Consider the following 16,858-nt stretch of genomic DNA (forward strand, 5'->3'; position numbering starts at 1 on the left):
TTTGTTTGTGTGTATATTGCAGCAAACCTAAACGCCACATTGCCCATAAACTCTTCCGGGTACTGGAAGGCATTTCACCGTCTTACTGGTAACAACCCTTCTACCTCCTCTTGCACGACAATCACTCACTCTGCAACAACGTAAGCAAAGTCAACCACTCCGCACTCTCTGACACTTTCACCATCCCAGATGACCCCCACTTCGATTACTCCTTATTCCCGACAGTCTATAAGCGTACCAACACCTCCGTGTCGCCCCTCGTGCGTAGCTTCCAGTACCACACAGACAGAGCTCAAAACTCCAATAACCATACAAGAGATTCGACACATACTCCGTAACAACCGCAACGCTGCAGTCATGATTGCATAACCTGCAGATACTTGAAATAATGCTCCCTTTCCTTCCTAGAAATCCGAGCCACCCTTTGTAATCCTACACGCAGGTTTCTGTACTGAACCTCTCGAATCCTTCTCTCCCTCAATCCTTATAAACTTCCCTCTGGCACCTCCTCCTACCGTCCCTTCAGCCTCACCTCAGTGTTCAGCATATCCGTACACCAATCTGCAACAACACCCACCCATTCCTATCAACGTGTCTTCCCATCCCAATTTCTCCTACACTGACCAGTTCCTGTATTTTACTCATTTCTTATCTCACCAAATCAACAATCGTAAATTAGTTATTTTTGTCTCCCTCGATCTCGGAAAAGCATATGACCTGGAGTCCTCCTAAGCGCTCCCAAGCAATTACGTCCACCTTACCCCATTCTTTCTCCCTAACTGCCTGTCTCATGTCACCATCAACAACACCAACTCTCCTATCTTCCATCCCACTGCAGGTGTGTCCCAAGGGTCCATACTCTCTCCTCTCTGCACATTCCCTATGCCATCTCCTCCCATACATCTCCTCCAGTATACCGATGACATTGCCTTCCTCGCCTCCTACCCTGCTCTCCAGAAATCACAACAATCTCTCCAGCTCCATCTCAATCAGTTCACTTCCTAGTGCAACCAGCGGCTCTTCGAAGTCAACCCTCCCAAAACCGGGTCATTAATTACAGGCTGAACCACTGACAGCTTCTGCCTCCATAACTTTTATCGAACCATCTAAAAACGTCCTATCCAGCTAACTAACACGCTAAAATATCTTGGACTAACACGAGATCACCAACTAAAATGGAAGCTCCATCCATTAACCATTCAACAGATAGCCCACAATAGACTAAAATTACTAGAACTACTGACTGGCTGAACATGGATACTACTCCCACTCACAGTCCTCCACACCTGTAATTCAAAATGTCCAAATGTGTGTGAAATCTTATGGGACTCAACAGCTAAGGTCATCAGTCCCTAAGCTTACACACTACTTAACCTAAATGATCCTAAGGACAAACACACACACCCATGCTCGAGGGAGGACTCGAACCTATAATTCCTTGATCTGATCCATCCTCTGTTGTGGCTTGGACCGATGCTCCCACCTTCTTTCATCACACCGTCCACATCATTGAATGCCATGCACTCCGCAGATCTGCTAACTCTCCCCCACCTGAATCCTCTACCAGCTTATAAAATTAGCAATCCTACTCTTCCATGTATGTTCTACATCATTCGTAAACTCGACACTACCCACCACCTAATTTCTTCCCTACTCACTGGTCCTGGTACTCTGCCACATCTCCACACTCAACACATCCTCTCCCAACAAAATTTTAATTGCCTTCCCTTACAAGAATACTCATAGTTCGCATAATAGCACCACTGATGGAACATGCAGCGTTTATGGACGTACTTAGTTCGCTCTATGTACCATGCATTAAAGAAACCAAAATATGTAAAAATTTGTTCTACAATATTACGAAACACACACTGGCACTGATCTAACGTACAGCTTAAAGAGCGATCCTTGAAAAGAATCTTTGATCTTTATACCAAACAAAACAATGTTATTCTTACATCTAAATTTGTCAGAAACTAGTCTTTAGCTACTTCTGGCAGTATTCGCGTACCACGTTTTCAAGTGCACTGACTGTGATCTTGACATACTTGAAATTCGTGGTGGCAGAAAAGTTAGGTCCCCTCTCCAAAACTGAAATCTCACGCCACCCAGCTGCATGCTGGTCAAATTGCAAGGAGGCTCTACTGCGACTAGCACCTACAGCAACTGAAGAATAACGTCACAAAACTTGTCACCCTCTGACAAGTACTACAACTAAGAGGTTAAACGTCACCAGCAGGTAGAGGACAGCTATTCCTGATGTCGGCACACGTGATAATTGCTGTCTTATCTGCTGAGAAAGGCAACACTATGGATGTCCTTACTCACAAGCATTACACTCAAAAGATGCAGGACATGCTAGAGGAAGATTCATAAAAGTGGATCGATAGTGCCCCACCAAAAGGTAGAGAATAAAGTCTAGGCATTTCTCAAGAACTCCAACACAATCACCTCTTTGGCCACTGATGTGCACACTCAGGTGCAATCCGTGTATGGTGTGGCCCATGGAGGGAAGGGATATAGGACAGCCTTGCACCCCCGTGAAGTCCGTTTGTGGGCACACGTGATAAAGGCGACATGTGTGATCGCCGGAATATTATGTCCACTAGGCACTATGATCCAGCAGTATATCCTTGGACTGTTTTATGGGTAAATATTAACACGTGCATCGCCTAAACGGCTGTGAATTTGATGACTTTCACTAGCCTGTGAGCAAGACAATATTATTTGTTTTGACATCCACAAAAACGTTTTCCTCCATAGTCTGCAAACCAGAGGAATGAGACACTTAATACTGACCATGTTTTAAGATACCTCTGAATTCCTGTTACACATGGAGCACAGTAAGTATGCCTGCTTAAATGATTCTGGAATCGCGGTAATTTGCCCAATACTGTCTTGGCGATAAGTGGAATACCATTCGCAAACTCACCATGCCTAGTATTGATTCTCGAAAGTAGTTTCCTTTCAGTCATCACTCTTCTCATACATATGACGCAACCCATCATGAATTTCTCTCCTGTGTCAATCTTTTCATCTCAGAGTGGCACTTGCAAGCTACAACCACAATTATTTGCCGGATGTAATCCAATTTCTATCTTCCTCTACAGTTTTTACCCTCTACAGCTTCCTCTAGTACTACAAAAGTTATTCCCTGTTGTCTTAAGAGACATCCTATCATCTTATCCGTTCTTCTTGTCAGTATTTTCCACATATTCCTTTCCTCGGCAATCCTACAGAAAACCTCCTCATTCGTTATCATATTAGCCGACCCTATTTTCAACATTCTTCTGTAGCACCACATCTCAAATGCTTAGATTCTCTTCCGTTCTGGCATCCCACAGAAGGTTTACACAGGGTAGTTAACCAGCATCTACCAGTTTAGGTATTTCAGCGTTTTTCTCAAACACAGTTGTGATCATTCGTGCCGCCCTCAGTTACTTACGCTAGACAAAAATTATAGGGCTCCCACAAAGCTGAGCACAATATTTGGATGGACCAGACAACTATAATAAGTCTCACTTGAAAATTGACTGCGTTGTCTAGCATCCTACTTGTAAACCGAAGACAAATAATTGTTCTACGTACTACTGAGCTTATGTGATCATTCCATCTTACACTGCCACAAACTGTTACACCCATATCACTGTATCAAGAGACCCATTCCAACTGTGACCCATTAATATCAGATGGTGCAAATGGCTCTGAGCACTATGGGACTTAACATCTGAGGTCATCAGTGCCCTAGAACTTATAACTACTTAAACCTAACTAACCTAAGGAGATCACACACATCCACGCTCGAGGCAGGATTCGAACCTGCGACCGTAGCAGTCACGCGGTTCCGGACTGAAGCGCCTAGAACAGCTCGGCCACCGCGGCCGGCTCCCATTAATATCGTAAGCATAGAGATACTAAGCCTTCAGGTCTTGTAAAGTGCACAGTTTTACACTCCTGAACATTTACAGCAAGTTTCCAATATTTGCGCTGCTTTAAAATATTATAAAGCCCTGACTGAGTATTTGACAAACCTTTTTTTCCGATAGTACATTGTTAGAGATAGCAGCATCATCTGCAGGAAGTCTGAGGTTATTATCAACATTACCTGCCAAGTCATTAAAACAATACCAACGATCCAACGCACTTCCATGGAATGTATGGAAAACACTTTCACATCTGTTGATAAATCTCCATTGAGGTTGTCCCTGTCAACAAATGATCAAATCAGTCCCAAATTTCGTTATATGTGGTCGTTCCTGTGGCACTGAGTGGATCGCTTTTGGGAAGTCTGAATATACTGTATCCACTTGATTCCATTGATCCGTGGCTTTCCGAAGGTTGTGTGAGAAAAGCGCGAGATGACTTTCTCGTGACGAGTGTTTTCCAAATCGGTGTTGGTTGTCGTGGAGGAGGCCATTGGGCTCAGAATTTGCTTTAAGGTTCTACAACAAATGTATCTCAGTGATACTGAATGACAGTTTTGTGGACCACTTCCACTGTTGCTCTTGTAGACAACGGTGAATTGTCCTTTATTCCAGCGGGTATGTTATGCGATGAGCCAGTCACAAATTCTCTAAGAACTCTAATAGGGTTTCCATCGGACTCCGATACCTTGTTCAGTTTTAGTGATTTCACGTATTCTGGTGAGAGTATCATCTACATCAATATTTCTCTTCCTTCCATTGGTGAGAAAATTAAAATGTAACCGTACCATGGCTTGCCGGCCGCGGTGGTCTAGGGGTTCTAGGCGCTCAGTCCGGAACCGCGCGACTGCTACGGTCGCAGGTTCGAATCCTGCCTCGGGCATGGATGTGTGTGATGTCCTTAGGTTAGTTAGGTTTAAGTAGTTCTAAGTTCTAGGGGACTGATGACCACAGATGTTAAGTCCCATAATGCTCAGAGCCATTTTTGGACGTACCATGGCTTCTCCATTGTTACAGGAACTTTTTGCTTTGTTACCTTCACTTTCAGTTCCTGTATCACTCACAAGTATCTGAACACTAACTTTTGTGCCACTGATAGCCTTTACATGCAACCTAATGCATTTCATTTAACTAATCTCTTTCTAAAATCCTATGCTTCTTATTATACCTACTGTGCGGTAGTCGCTGTTTGGTTAGAAGTATGTTTACAGAGGCTACATGCCATGGGTGGTCGCTCCCATTATTAACTTTTCTAACAGGTACACACACCAATGAGCCAGAACCTTGTGACCATGTACCTAACAGTAGCCAGTATGCCCATCTTTGGCATGAATAGCAGAGGTGACCCATCGTGACGTGGAAGCAGTGAGGCCTTCGTAGGTCGCTGGCGGGAGTTGGCGCCACACCTGCACACACACACACAGGTCACCCCATTCCCGTAAACTCCGAGGAGGGGGTAGATGAGCTCTGACGCCACGTTCAGTCACACCCCAGACGTGTTCGGTGGGTTTCCACTCTAACTAGTTCTGGGAGTCACTGTGATCCTTGAACCATTCAGTCACACACCTGCCCTTGAGACATGACGCATTATCTTGTTGAAAAATACCACTGCCACTGGGAAACGTGGTCGTCACGAAGGGGTGTACATGGTCCGCAACCAGTATACGGTTTTTCTTGGCCATCATGGTGTCTTGAACGAGCTCAACTGGACCCATGGATGCCCACTTGAACGTTTTTCAGAGCATAACAGAGCCACTCCGTTTAAAGAGCTGTTCTCCTGGAAGACTACTTCGCACCCTCTCATGAAGAAGGTATCAGAATTGATCAGACAGGTCAACGTTCAGTGCTGATGGTCACATACCCATTTCGGTTGTAGCTGCTGATATTGTGGTGCTCTGACACATGAATGGGTCGTCGGCTGCGGAGACCCAACATTAGGAATGTTCGGTGCACTCTGTGTTCAGACACTCTTGTACTCTGTCCGGCACTGAAGTTTAGTGTTTGTGCTGCCACAGTTCTCCCCCTGTCCTGTTTTACCAGTGTGCCTAGCCTACAAAGTCCAATATCTGTAATGAGTGGCCGCCCGCTGTGGTCGAGCGGTTCTAGGCGCTTCAGTCCGGAACCGCGCTGCTGCTGCGGTCGGAGGTTCGAATCCTGCCTCGGGCATGGATTGTTAAGTCCCATAGTGCTTAGAGCCTTTTTTTTTTTTTTTTTTTTTTTTTGTAATGAGGGGTGGCCGCCCAACCCCACAAAGGCTGGACGAGGTTTCACCTTGGCTTTGCCACGTGTTGAAGACACTCACCAGAGCACTCTTCAAACAGCCAACAAGTCGTGCAGTGTCTGAAGTGCTCGTGCTGAGCCTCTGGGACATCAAAATCTGCTCCCAGTCAAACTCAGATAGATTGTGTGCCTTCTCAATTCTACATGCAGACAACAAGCTTACTTATACCACATGCACCATGTGTGTGTCTGACTGGCTGTCATTGCTTGCCAGGTGAAGCTGCTATCACCTGAACAGGTCATAGCGATGTTACGTCGGTGGTCATAATGTTCTGTCGAGCCACTGAATCTATCTAGTACCTAATCAACAATTTTTTCGAAATTCAGCCACATTTTTTCCATATGCTACTGTCCATACCTAAGTTTTTCGAGATCTTTTAGTTGCACTATCCTGTTTGGAATAATCGTCTCTACAACTGCTTCATACTCAGTGATACCTGATTCATCGTGGACATACAGGAAGTGACCAGATCTGTTTGTTACCATCAGATGTAATGTATACTTCCACAATGAGTGGGTGTTTAAATTATCTACTCTAAGTAATTTTGAGATTAACCATAACAATACCGAGGGAGAGGGGGTGTACCTAATGCATCCCTTTACATGTATTGTAAGCCAATCACATAGCTTATATTTCAAAATTTTTGGCAGAAATATTTATTGCTTTCGATGTGGTCTTCTTCCTGATTCCATAAATATTTTAAATTTTTCAGAGAAACGTATCCAAAAATTTATTCTTAGTAGTAGAGTGAATTTACACAATTAATGTCATATTCTCTATTTTCAGGTTCAGCACCATACTTACACATCACTATCTCTTTAAAAAGTTGTTAATATAACAACAATAAAAATTGTTAATATAAGTGCACAACAATTAACAAATATCGTTTTCAGATTGAGTATAAATAAACCGACTCCCCTCGTTGGTAATACAGCTTACTCAAAACCCTTTGGTAATGACAGGGTTAATTGTTTAATAATCTTGGATCCACTGTCACACTGTCCACTTACTGCGCTGTAATCATCCTGATCACATCTGAGATGGCTGAAGTATCCTTCAGTGATGACAGAATGATTGGGGAACACACATTCGTGACCTGAAATTTATTTTAAACTCACTGACTACACATTGGGATGTCTGGTGGTCAGTACTGGGTACCAAATATATGTTAATGCCGATTCATAAGACTGAATTTTGTCCAAACAGTCTCACATGCAGCTTCAATCTCTGTTTCAAAGGATTAGCACCTCTTGTCTGCTTCAAACAATACACAATGTCCGTTGGTCACTATTCGATCCTTTGGATAAAACATTAGATTTACTCTAGAAGTCGCATTGATTTAGTTTTAGACTTTGGCCGGATAGTTTTCGACAGAATTCCTAACTTTATGACTTTGTAGAAAATATAACTCAGATACACATAAAAAACGGAACTGGTCCAATATTAATGATCTGAGGCTTTGCGGAACTCTGCCCTCTCTATACTGTCATTTTTTATTATTTAACGATTCACAGATTCATTAAGTGTCAGTGCCCTTTTCATCACAGTTTTCTATATTCTTACTTGGACAATTTAACTTCAATTACTGAGACGGAATTCCTTTTGCACCTTATAAAATACTATTTTTCGAATATGTTTTAAGTGGTTGTGAGTAAAACACTTATATTAATGATGTAAATGGTGTATAATATACTTTTACATACCTCATATAAGTAGAAAGGTTCCTCTGAAGTCACGCGATAATCTTGCAATGGGATATCATCACAACATTCACCAGAATTAACTTGCATATCAATTTGTTCAACAATTATTATAAAAGACCTGAGCTGCCCATTGATATAATCAGGCATGCCCCACTCCACCAACATGCTGCTGTCAGTCGCATTAATTATTCTCAGGTTTACTGGTGGGGTGGAAGCTGAAAAATAGAAAGAATTAAAAACAAAAATTTGATTTAGTGGATATATTTGACAGAAATTCAATAACAGAGAATGGCAAACTGAATATATCTGTTCTAAAGAATTTAAATGTAGTAGAAAATTAAGAAACAGATTGTACAAAATGAAGTCAGAGTGTTACAAAAGAGGAAATTCTGTTGAAGATTACCAACTGCAGGTTGCAGAAAACCATTCTAACTTTAAATATAGTTACCAAAAAGGTTAATGATTGCAGCACCGAAATTTTCTTTAAATAGGATACGCAACGCTCATGAAGGCTGGCAAGAGACAATTAAATTTGAGACAACTGTGTGCAATGCTCGGACATGTAGGGCTGTTGCATTACGATCTCATTTCAAGGTATTTAATGACGATCGTACAGTTCAAATCAGTATGTATCACTGAACTGGTTAAACAGCCAAAGGAACATTAAAACCTTGAAAGCCTACAAGAATTTAGTGGACTATAACAGAGTATTCAAGAGTAATTACCAAGAGTCCAAAAATTCTAGGCTGTAATTCATACCGTCAGAGTTAAACAGAAGGCAAATTTTGATTGACACAAGTATCCTAAAGAACCAGTCATTGAGTTTTGCAATTTATATGTTATATTAACAACAACTACTATCAAACGAAGAGAGTGGATGGACAGTCCGCAGTACAAGCGGTTCGTGCCCAGTAGATCGTCTGTGTGTTTATTTTATGAGTCCCTAACAAGGGAACCTCCCCATCGCACCCCCCTCAGATTTAGTTATGAGTTGGCACAGTGGATATGCCTTGAAAAACTGAACACAGATCAATCGAGAAAACAGGAAGAAGTTGTGTGGAACTATGAAAAAATAAGCAAAATATACAAACTGAGTAGTCCATGTGCAAGACAGGCAACATCAAGGAGACCGTGAGCCCAGCAGTGCCGTGGTCCCGTGGTTAGCGTGAGCAGCTGCCGAACGAGAGGTCCAAATCAGTGATAAAAAGTGCTTCTCACCAAACATCTGTCATGCTCGCAGCCAAAACAGTGTGAAAACTATGCACGGTAGTACTACCAGTTTTTTTTAATTAACTTTTCTTCCATTATTTGTACTGTACTGACTAGGAAACAAGCATTACTTAGTGGAAAGTGCCAACTAATCATTATTATTATTCTATATTTTTTAAATGATTTCCTTTACTTTGTGCCTATAAAATTCTATTGATTACTCACACTCTCCTTTCTGCTTCTTTTATGTAATATGACAAAATTTTCTCTCTTCTTCAATTTAGGTATATTCTGTAGCATATGTAAAACAGTTTCTTCCACTTCTGCTCCACCTATCATGGTGACGTTTCCCTCATACTGTCCCACTTAACAGTGTAACTAGAGGAAGAGATCAAACCAGAATACACAATGTGCCTGTGGCATCACAAGTGCATCACATACAGAAACATAAACTCAGAATCAATGCATCGATGCCAAATATAAAATGTTATGTCTGTCCTGCAATGTCTACCCCCTCAGAAAAAAAAGATGACAAATGGCCATGTAAAAGGGTTTAAGGAACAACAATAAGAGAAAAACGAAAAAGGAAAATATAAAAACGAAAACATATAAAATGACAGTAATATTAACCAACACTAGGAATATAATAAGTTAATAGAATAAAATGTCTTTTTTTAAATGTATCTTTGTTAATATATTAAATAAATATATATGGTTACAAAAAAAAAGGTTCAAGTCTTCCCCCGAGTATAATTTTTTAATATTCAGTTTATGTGACAAACTCTTATGTTTTCATCACTTTTTTGGGAGTGATTATCACATCCACAAGAAAACCTAAATCGGGCAAGGCAGAAGAATCTTTTTACCCATTCGCCAAGTGTACAAGTTAGGTGGGTCGACAACATATTCCTGTCATGTGAAGCACATGCCGTCACCAGTGTCGCATAGAATATATCAGACGTGTTTTCCTGTGGAGGAATCGGTTGACCTATGATCTTGCAATCAAATGTTTTAGGTTCCCATTGGAGAGGCACGTCCTTTCGTCTACTAATCACACGGTTTTGCGGTGCGGTCGCAAAACACAGACACTAAACTTATTACAGTGATCAGAGACAACTGCGAAAATAAACTTTTCACTCTAGGGAAGAGTTGAACCAAGGACCTCTCGTTCGGCAGCTGCTCACGCTAACCACGGGACCACGGCACTACTGGGCTCACATACTCCTTGATGTTGCCTATCTTGCGCATGGACTACTCAGTTTGTATATTTTGCTTATTTTTTCATAGTTCCACACAACTTCTTCCTGTTTTCTAGATTGATCTGTGTTCAGTTTTTCAAGGCCTATCCACTGTGCCAACTCATAACTAAATCTGAGGGGGGTGCGATGGGGAGGTTCCCTTGTAAGTAGAAGCGAGCTACTTATATAATAATTTTGTAGTTAGATAGTAAATTTGCCTCATGTTTGCATCGTGTAGTTTCACAGTGTGTTTAGGATGTATAGGAACTGCGAATGCTGTGTTCGGATGCGAGCAGAGTTCGTGATTGTTCACTCACGGCTCGGGGCAGTGTTGATGTCGGCCACATAGGTTGTTACTGCTGGAAATGGGCACCACTGGGAGGGATTCAAGTAACGGCCGTTATATCTGACGTGTCACCAAATTGGTCCACTGCTGTGGTCGACCTCGTTACTGCTCACCTGTGATTGAATGGGTGGTCGTTTGAAGGTGTAGCAGGTATGTAAAGATTTTCTGGAGGATCGGTCGAAAGGCCCCCCCCCACTTTGTCTGCCAAAAAGGTTTACGGTGCTTTCTGCGGCTGCTAAAGACTTTGAGACAGCTACAGTTCTTTCCCTAGTTTCAATTGAAGCCTCTGAGCATGCAAGATCTGGACGCTTTCAGATGGTGGCGTTACTGGGAGCTCGAAATCCAGTCTTAGATGTGTGACTGAACCACGTAAGGGACATGGCTGTGAAGGAAGAGAAGAAATCTAGTGAGCACCTGTGCTCATATCGGCAGAGTCATCCCAGATGTAAAATGCGGCCTTCTGGGTCCCATGAAGAGCGCAGGGTGCAGCCAAAGTCAGGCGGTAGATCATGGCGATATTAATGATGTTTGTCGCTGTGGATGAGAAGAGATTCTCTTCAGGTTTCTGGTGGCTGTCTCATGCGGTAAAGTCAGCCAGTCTTGCTTACGAAAAGGAATCGGAGCTCAGCATCGGTAACATCATTGACAGGACCGTTTGTCGACCTATGGTAGAGAGCCGAGAGGAGAGTCTGAAATAAAGGTTCAGGCGGTTTGGTGACCGTATAGGCTGTTGATTCCTTGACTTACGCCATTGCGTCGAGGGGTGTCCAGATCAGTTTAATAGGACAGGGGTGCATTAGCACAGAAATGAACTACGCGGACAGTGGAGGCTGTGTAGAGTAGATAGGATGGATTTTGAAGTTAGAGAGTATCGGGAAAGTACAAAGGCGGCTTCAGTCTCAGTTGGTGCAGGTAAGACACAGGATGACGGTAGATATATGAACGAATGGTGTGATAGTTGTAAACTGTCGTGGCTTTGTCGCAGAAAGAACTGGAGCTTCAAGCTCCTAATAGAAAGCTCTGGAGCTCAGATCGTTAGGAGTTCTGGAAGCTGGCACAGCTAGAAATAATTTCAGCTGAAGTTCTCACAAAGGACGTATTGGTGTTCAGAAAGGACATTAAATTCAGCAGGTAGTGGTGTGTTTCTTGCCGTTAGAAATAGTTTCCTTTTAACGAAAATGAAGTCGATAGTTGTTGTGAGTTAGTATGAGAAGAGGTTATACATAACAGTTCGAATAAATTAATAATTGGTTCCCATTACTCTGACGATCTTGTTGCTGAAATGTTGAAATTAGCATCATTTCCCACACGTACCCTACGGATATAATTATAGCTGGTGCTTACTTAAGTCTTCCCATGGAAATGTTTGCAAGAATACGTGTGTAACGTCCGTAATAGTCACAATACAAAGGCCAAACTTGTGCTAAACGCTTTAAAATAGTTTTGAGCAATTACTTCGGGTGAACTGTTAATGGTTGCGATGATACTCTTGACGTCTTAGCCACAGATAATCCTGACCAAATAGGGAATATGATGAGGCACTCAGGGATTAGTAACCACAGGGTCGTTGTACTGAGACTGAATACCATAACATCCAAACCCACCAAAAATGAACGTATAATATATCTGTATAAAAAATGAGATAAGAATTTGCTTGACACCTTCTTAAGAAATACTATTCATCCTTTCCAAACATTGTACACCAAAAATATATGTGATTTTGATTCAGAGAAGTAGTATTAGCAGCAGGTGAGGGGCTCGTACGAAAAAAATTTATAAGAAACGGAAGAAGACCCCCCCCCCTCGCTACACGAAACATGTCAGAACACTTGCAGAATCAATGGGAAAGGATGCGAAACTCTAAAGAATGCGATGTATGACAGAATCTCTAAATGCAGCACTGACTTCATTGCGAGATGCTTGAAGTAGTGCTCTCGACCAAATCATATCTCGAACCCCAACAGAAAATCAAAAGAGAGTGCGGCAGAATGTACAGCAAGGCAGCGGCAAGACACAGTGCAGATCTTCACTGTGCGATAACGCAGATGACAGTTCCCTCGAAACAGAATTACTAAACACATTTTTTTCGAAATTCCTTCACCAACGAAGCCGATGTATACATTCCAGAATTCGAATCGAGACTAGCTCTCAACACGACTAACTTGGAAGTATATATATCCTCGATGTAGCGAAGTAACTAAAATTGCTTATTAAAGACAAGCAGTAGAGGTTCTATACCAGTTAGGATCCTTTCAGATTGTACTGATGTTATAACTCCATAGGTATCAGCCATACACCGCAGATCACTCGAGATTCGTTATTCACAAGAAGTAATGAGTTCTATCGACAGGGGATTTCAAACTGATTGCATGTTTCTAGATTTCTAGAAAACTTTTGACACAATTTCTTACAAGCAGCTTCTAATCAAATTACGTGCCTATGGAGTATCTCCTTCGTTGTAGCACTGGGTTAGTGATTTCCTGTGAGAGAAGAAACTGTTCATAGTAATTTATGGAAAGTTATCGAGTAAAAGATGTCTGTACCCAAAATCGTGTTGTAGCCCTTCTGCTGTTCCTGAGTTTATACGAACGGGCTTAGGAGGCAATTTCAGTACCTCTCACAGACTGTTTGCGGTCTACTAAACTCACCAAATTGTTAAAGCCAATTGCAAAGTTATATAGAAAAAGAGATCTGAAGGTTGCGAGAAGCAGCTTTTTACTCTAAACAATAGTGCGGTCCTCTTCATTAGTACGAACAGTTATCCGTTAAATTTCGACCACTCAATAAATCACACAATTTAAAGGCTGTCATTTCAGCTAAATTACTAGGAATTACAATTAAGAATAACTTAAATTTGTAACCGAACCGACATGTTGTTGAGATATGCGAACCGAAAACAGCGTTTTACTGACAAAACACGTAAATGATGTAAAAAAAAAAACTGCCTTGTGCTTCCTGTGCTGGAGTACAGCTATGCGGTATGGAGTGCTTATCGGATTTGTCTGACTGGGGACGTCGATGCAGTCGAGGGAAGGTCAGAGCCTTCTTTATTACCGTGAGAAAGGGGAGGTAGTGACACGGATATTATACGTGCCTTCCGCTGACAATCATAAAAAAAAGGGGCTCTACTCGTGCCAGCAGGATCTTTTGACGAAATTTCTATCACCAACATTATCCCGAGAACGCGAAAGTTTTTTTTAAATTTTTTTTAATTCCACCTACACGGCGAGTTTAATCAGAAGTTGCGTTAAGTGTTCATATTTCTAAAATACTGTTCGCAATTGGAACAGTCCAGAAGTAGTCTGTCATGATGATTGGTTTGTGGGGCGCTCAACTGCGCGGTCATCAGCGCCCGAAATAGTCTGTAAATGGTTTGATGGACACTCTGCCGTGTACTGAAGTGTGAATTACAGAGGAGTCGTGTAGACGTGGCTGTGGAGCACACGCAGGCTCCGTCGGCCGTGTCGCTCTACGAGAGGCCAACCCAGGTGACGAACTGTGACCGACCGACGTGGGGCCGATGAAGCTTCGGGAACCCCACTACGGCAGGCTGCTGTCGACAAGACAACAGACCCTCCTGTCACTGTACAGAACACGCCCCCCCCCCCCCCCCCCCCAACGGATGACTGAAGAAAAATTTGTATATATCAGATGTGTCATAATTTGCAGCGGAAACGACCCACTTCCAGGCTCACTAGTTTGAGAGCTGATTTCTAGGTTTTTCCAAGAGCCCGTACTTTTGTATATTCCAGAAATAATTGGAGGACCCGGCTGCGCTGAAAGGGTTGATATGAGAGTATGTGGTAGTTGGAATAATAGGATAAACTTTAAAGTATAACAGGTAAAAGAATTTATTGAAAACATATTCTATTTACGATACTTGTTTATATACAACAGCCGCGCGCAGTGGCCACGCGGTTTGAGGCGCCATGTCACGGACTGCGTAGCCCCTCCCGTCGGAGTTTCGAGTCCTCCCTCGGGCATGGGTGTGTGTGTGTTGTTAAGTTTAAGTAGTGTGTAAGTCTAGATACCGATGACCTCAGCAGTTTGGTCCCTTAGGAATTCACACACACATTTTGTATACAACATTTTTCATTTTGATATTCAGGATGTATAAGTACAAATTTTTTCAATTTCCTACTCGAGAGCAAGCTACACTCCTGGAAATGGAAAAAAGAACACATTGACACCGGTGTGTCAGACCCACCATACTTGCTCCGGACACTGCGAGAGGGCTGTACAAGCAATGATCACACGCACGGCACAGCGGACACACCAGGAACCGCGGTGTTGGCCGTCGAATGGCGCTAGCTGCCCAGCATTTGTGCACCGCCGCCGTCAGTGTCAGCCAGTTTGCCGTGGCATACGGAGCTCCATCGCAGTCTTTAACACTGGTAGCATGCCGCGACAGCGTGGACGTGAACCGTATGTGCAGTTGACGGACTTTGAGCGAGGGCGTATAGTGGGCATGCGGGAGGCCGGGTGGACGTACCGCCGAATTGCTCAACACGTGGGGCGTGAGGTCTCCACAGTACATCGATGTTGTCGCCAGTGGTCGGCGGAAGGTGCACGTGCCCGTCGACCTGGGACCGGACCGCAGCGACGCTCGGATGCACGCCAAGACCGTAGGATCCTACGCAGTGCCGTAGGGGACCGCACCGCCACTTCCCAGCAAATTAGGGACACTGTTGCTCCTGGGGTATCGGCGAGGACCATTCAAAACCGTCTCCATGAAGCTGGGCTACGGTCCCGCACACCGTTAGGCCGTCTTCCGCTCACGCCCCAACATCGTGCAGCCCGCCTCCAGTGGTGTCGCGACAGGCGTGAATGGAGGGACGAATGGAGACGTGTCGTCTTCAGCGATGAGAGTCGCTTCTGCCTTGGTGCCAATGATGGTCGTATGCGTGTTTGGCGCCGTGCAGGTGAGCGCCACAATCAGGACTGCATACGACCGAGGCAAACAGGGCCAACACCCGGCATCATGGTGTGGGGAGCGATCTGCTACACTGGCCGTACACCACTGGTGATCGTCGAGGGGACACTGAATAGTGCACGGTACATCCAAACCGTCATCGAACCCATCGTTCTACCATTCCTAGACCGGCAAGGGAACTTGCTGTTCCAACAGGACAATGCACGTCCGCATGTATCCCGTGCCACCCAACGTGCTCTAGAAGGTGTAAGTCAACTACCCTGGCCAGCAAGATCTCCGGATCTGTCCCCCATTGAGCATGTTTGGGACTGGATGAAGCGTCGTCTCACGCGGTCTGCACGTCCAGCACGAATGCTGGTCCAACTGAGGCGCCAGGTGGAAATGGCATGGCACGCCGTTCCACAGGACTACATCCAGCATCTGTACGATCGTCTCCATGGGAGAATAGCAGCCTGCATTGCTGCGAAAGGTGGATATACACTGTACTAGTGCCGACATTGTGCATGCTCTGTTGCGTGTGTCTATGTGCCTGTGGTTCTGTCAGTGTGATCATGAGATGTATCTGACACCAGGAATGTGTCAATAAAGTTTCCCCTTCCTGGGACAATGAATTCACGGTGTTCTTATTTCAATTTCCAGGAGTGTATTTATAGTTTTGACCGTGAGAGAAGCAGCACTCTTTGAGTTTGATGCTGCAATATTTTTAAGTTTGTCTTTGCGCGCTGTTAATTATAAAACTGTAGGCTAAATTGCTTGGAAATAACAGTCTTTTAAATTGGAATGGAAATTCAGTAGAGATCAGTGGTATTCTAGGCATAAATGGTGTGTGTCTTTTGTACTTTCCAAACACAATTTCGGTTTCGGTTATGTTATTCGATAGCTGTTTGACGATCATCCTTGTTCCGTTACAGAGTTTCTGTGAGTTTAGATTTCTGACTAGTATGATCGGAGGTCCAATTTTAAGTCGAAGTTAGTGTAATAGCATTTCTTGCACCTGCGAAGCGTTTCTTCGACGTTTACCATCATTTCGATCGATTTGTATATTTTCATTTCACCGACAATTTTCTTATGAACGTTCTGCATCTACATCTACATTTATACTCCGCAAGCCACCCAACGGTGTGTGGCGGAGGGCACTTTACGTGCCACTGTCATTACCTCCCTTTCCTGTTCCAGTCCCGTATGGTTCGCGGGAAGAACGACTGTCTGAAAGCCTCCGTGCGCG

The 16,858-nt window shown here is 43.5% G+C and overlaps 1 protein-coding gene across 2 annotated transcripts in view; it reads right to left on the bottom strand.

Annotated features, from left to right (window-relative positions):
• LOC126092026 (uncharacterized) overlaps nt 1-16,858 on the bottom strand; it is a 489,900-nt gene that overhangs the window by 37,641 nt on the left and 435,401 nt on the right. For both annotated transcript variants that reach the window (XM_049907420.1, XM_049907421.1), the window contains one exon: nt 7,908-8,122. In XM_049907420.1, the coding sequence (XP_049763377.1) occupies nt 7,908-8,122 (215 nt within the window). The remainder of the gene's footprint in view (nt 1-7,907; nt 8,123-16,858) is intronic.

This window comes from Schistocerca cancellata, chromosome 7, assembly GCF_023864275.1.
Source record: "Schistocerca cancellata isolate TAMUIC-IGC-003103 chromosome 7, iqSchCanc2.1, whole genome shotgun sequence".
Classification (NCBI taxonomy): Eukaryota; Metazoa; Arthropoda; class Insecta; order Orthoptera; family Acrididae; genus Schistocerca; species Schistocerca cancellata.